This window comes from Lycium ferocissimum, chromosome 8 (genome assembly GCF_029784015.1).
Source record: "Lycium ferocissimum isolate CSIRO_LF1 chromosome 8, AGI_CSIRO_Lferr_CH_V1, whole genome shotgun sequence".
NCBI lineage: Eukaryota > Viridiplantae > Streptophyta > Magnoliopsida > Solanales > Solanaceae > Lycium > Lycium ferocissimum.
The window spans coordinates 39,112,399-39,115,515 of NC_081349.1; the positions used below are offsets into that span (position 1 = coordinate 39,112,399).

A 3,117-nucleotide genomic window follows, 5' to 3' on the forward strand; every position below is an offset into this window, starting at 1 on the left:
AGGACGAAGAGACATACGTAGTAATAGACATACGTAGTAATACAAAGCCACTGGCAATTACCTTTATCAATACATACTTAAAGTCATATAACTAATTAGTGTCCTTGCATTAATTATTCTTTTCAAACTTAAAATGCCATGCAAATTCAGTCTTCGTGTCAGGTAACCTGCCGAAAGCAATTACCTTGAGAATGCTTTTGCCTATAGTCCACAAAAATTCCCTATAAATACTTGACACTTCTCAACAACCTGTGCATAACACACTTCTTTATCTTCTCTATTTTTTATTTGCTCCTCTAAATTAATTAGTCAGCTTTTGTGATGGCTTCTTTAAAGATTAATGCTATAGTTGTTTTGTTTATGCTAGTGAGCTTACTAATTGGAAGTTCCTCAGCTCAGCTCTCAACTAATTTCTACTCAAAATCCTGTCCTAAGCTTTATCAAACTGTGAAATCAACAGTGCGGTCAGCTATTAACAAGGAAACAAGAATGGGTGCTTCTCTTCTTCGCCTGTTCTTCCATGATTGCTTCGTCAATGTAATATTCCTACCATTTTCATATTCCTCTGTCTTCGTCATTTTATAGTACTCCCTCTGTTACATGTTATATAAACAACATATAAAATAAAACAAAAAACTTTATTATCTGTCTCACGTAATTGACACTACTTGTGTGAAACTTCCTTTTGTTTCACAAATACATATGTACTTTTAAAAAATGCTCTTGTTTATTCAGATTCTTACCTTTTTCTTTTTTGGTTGTTGTCTTTATTGCTCAATGACTTCAATTTGTCACGATTTCAATTTACTTCAGGGATGTGATGGATCATTGCTCCTTGATGACACATCGAGCTTCACTGGAGAAAAAAGGGCTGCTCCAAATGTGAATTCTGCTAGAGGATTTGAAGTCATTGACAACATCAAATCTGCTGTAGAGAAAGTCTGCCCTGGTGTCGTTTCTTGTGCTGATATATTGGCTATCTCTGCTCGGGACTCTGTTGTCACAGTAAGTCCTAATCTATGTTGCTCGGATCATACAAGAATATTGTCGCACCCATGCCGATTCTTCAAAAAATGCATAGCTTTTGGAGAATTCTACACATATCTGATCATATTTTGAGTGAGGCCGAGCAACATAGGTCCTAATATACGTTATTCGGACTTTTTCAAGTAAAACAACTGCATTTTAAGTTTATTTTCGTATGAGTATTTTTGTGACTCATGTTGTATTTATGCAGCTTGGAGGGCCTAATTGGAATGTAAAATTGGGCAGAAGAGATGCTAGAACAGCAAGCCAGGGTGCTGCCAACAGCAGCATTCCTCCTCCTACTTCTAACCTTAACCGACTCATCTCTAGTTTCAGTGCTGTTGGCCTTTCCACAAAGGATATGGTTGCCTTATCTGGTTTGTGTTTTTCCCAATAACTGCCCTCCTTTTTATTTTAATAGATGACGGGTGTGTGTGAATCAGTTTACGCGTACCTAACTAGTCCATCTTGTACTTTGTTACCTCCCATCACATATATGTATTGTGTAACTCTGCACAACAAGACTTATGAGACATGCACAAATAAATTGCCTAGCATCTTTTGTCTCTGATGAGATTTGAACCTTGGTTTATACTTTATAGTAATTCCCCTCCTTAAAAAAGATACCCACAATCTAAAAGAATAAACTGTTATTAGTAAGTGCCTATTTTTAAGGTTTTAAGCAGTTTTTTTTTTTTTTGTATGACGCTCCGGTATATGAAATATACTAGCTCAACTAATTTGAATTCATGTCATGTATAGTCCATTAGGGGGAATACTCCCCAAGTCCCAACCAAGAGAATCACCGTCCAAAATTTCAAAACGGAAATCTGTAGTTAAGGGGGAAGGGAAGATCTCATCTATTCCACCATACTCCTCTCTAGGTTTAACCAATTAGTATTTACTATGGATACATATCACTTCTATTAAAGAATGTTCATCCCAATTCACTAGTTATGGCATCAAAGATCAAACAGGTAATTACAAATCAGAAATATCCCCTTAAGACCAATACCCCACCTCCAAAAACAGAGGAAATTCATACTAAAATTTAATTGTGGATATATTTTACCCCACCTCCAAAAACAGAGGAAATTCATAAAATCTATTGTATGTTTGTGTTTAACAGGGGCACACACAATTGGACAAGCAAGGTGCACAACATTCAGGGCACGTATATACAACGAGACCAACAACTTAGACACATCATTTGCAAAAACAAGACAAAACAACTGCCCAAGAAACTCAGGCTCAGGTGACAACAACTTAGCACCACTCGATCTCCAAACACCTACAAAATTCGACAACAATTATTTCAAGAACCTTGTTAACAAAAAAGGTCTCCTTCATTCTGATCAACAACTGTTTAATGGTGGATCAGCTGATTCGATTGTGACGTCTTATAGTAATAATCCCAGCAGTTTTAGTTCTGATTTTGTGACTGCTATGATTAAGATGGGTGATATTCGTCCACTTACTGGTTCTAATGGAGAGATTAGGAAGAATTGTCGTAGGAGAAATTAACTGTTGATTAGTATTAATAATTGTTGTGCAAGTGTGAAAAATGTCAACTTTGACATGTTTGCTTTTTTACTTTTTTCTTTTCTTTAGAAGTTTTCTTTCTTAATATGCAAGCTCAATGTATGTTACCTTGTTGAATTTCAAAGCACCAGCTTTGTCTAGATAAAGAACTGTATTTTTATCATTATTGGAATATTATGTATAAATTAAAACACCCTTTTTGATAGTTGAAGATACTGTGAAATTTTTGTTGATGTCCTTTTTTGGATAGTTAGTATTTAGTAAATGACCATTTTTTCTTGCAATTTATAGACTTTTTAGACCATGGTCTAAAGATTTCTTTTTAGCAAACTAAAAATCTAATGAAAGAATGTCAGGTCATATGGTTTAAAAATTTATAAGTTATTAAAAACGCTAGACGATAAGTTGATATTTTATCTATATGGTTGACAATATAAAAGCAAATATTAACAATCACAGCAGTTTCAGCTCTGATTTTTTTACTGTTATGATTAAGATGGTGATATTCGTCCACTCACTGGATCTAATGGAGAAATTAGGAAGAATTGT

The 3,117-nt window shown here is 34.7% G+C and overlaps 1 protein-coding gene across 1 annotated transcript; it reads left to right on the forward strand.

The window, feature by feature from the left end:
• The first annotated feature begins 249 nt into the window (after positions 1 to 249).
• On the forward strand, positions 250 to 2,779 carry LOC132068403 (peroxidase P7-like). Its single transcript, XM_059461976.1, has 4 exons — positions 250 to 537; positions 814 to 1,005; positions 1,238 to 1,403; positions 2,156 to 2,779. Exons 1-4 carry the CDS (start codon positions 322 to 324, stop codon positions 2,548 to 2,550), a joined length of 969 nt encoding a protein of 322 aa, XP_059317959.1. The 5' UTR covers positions 250 to 321; the 3' UTR covers positions 2,551 to 2,779.
• Positions 2,780 to 3,117: the final 338 nt, after the last annotated feature.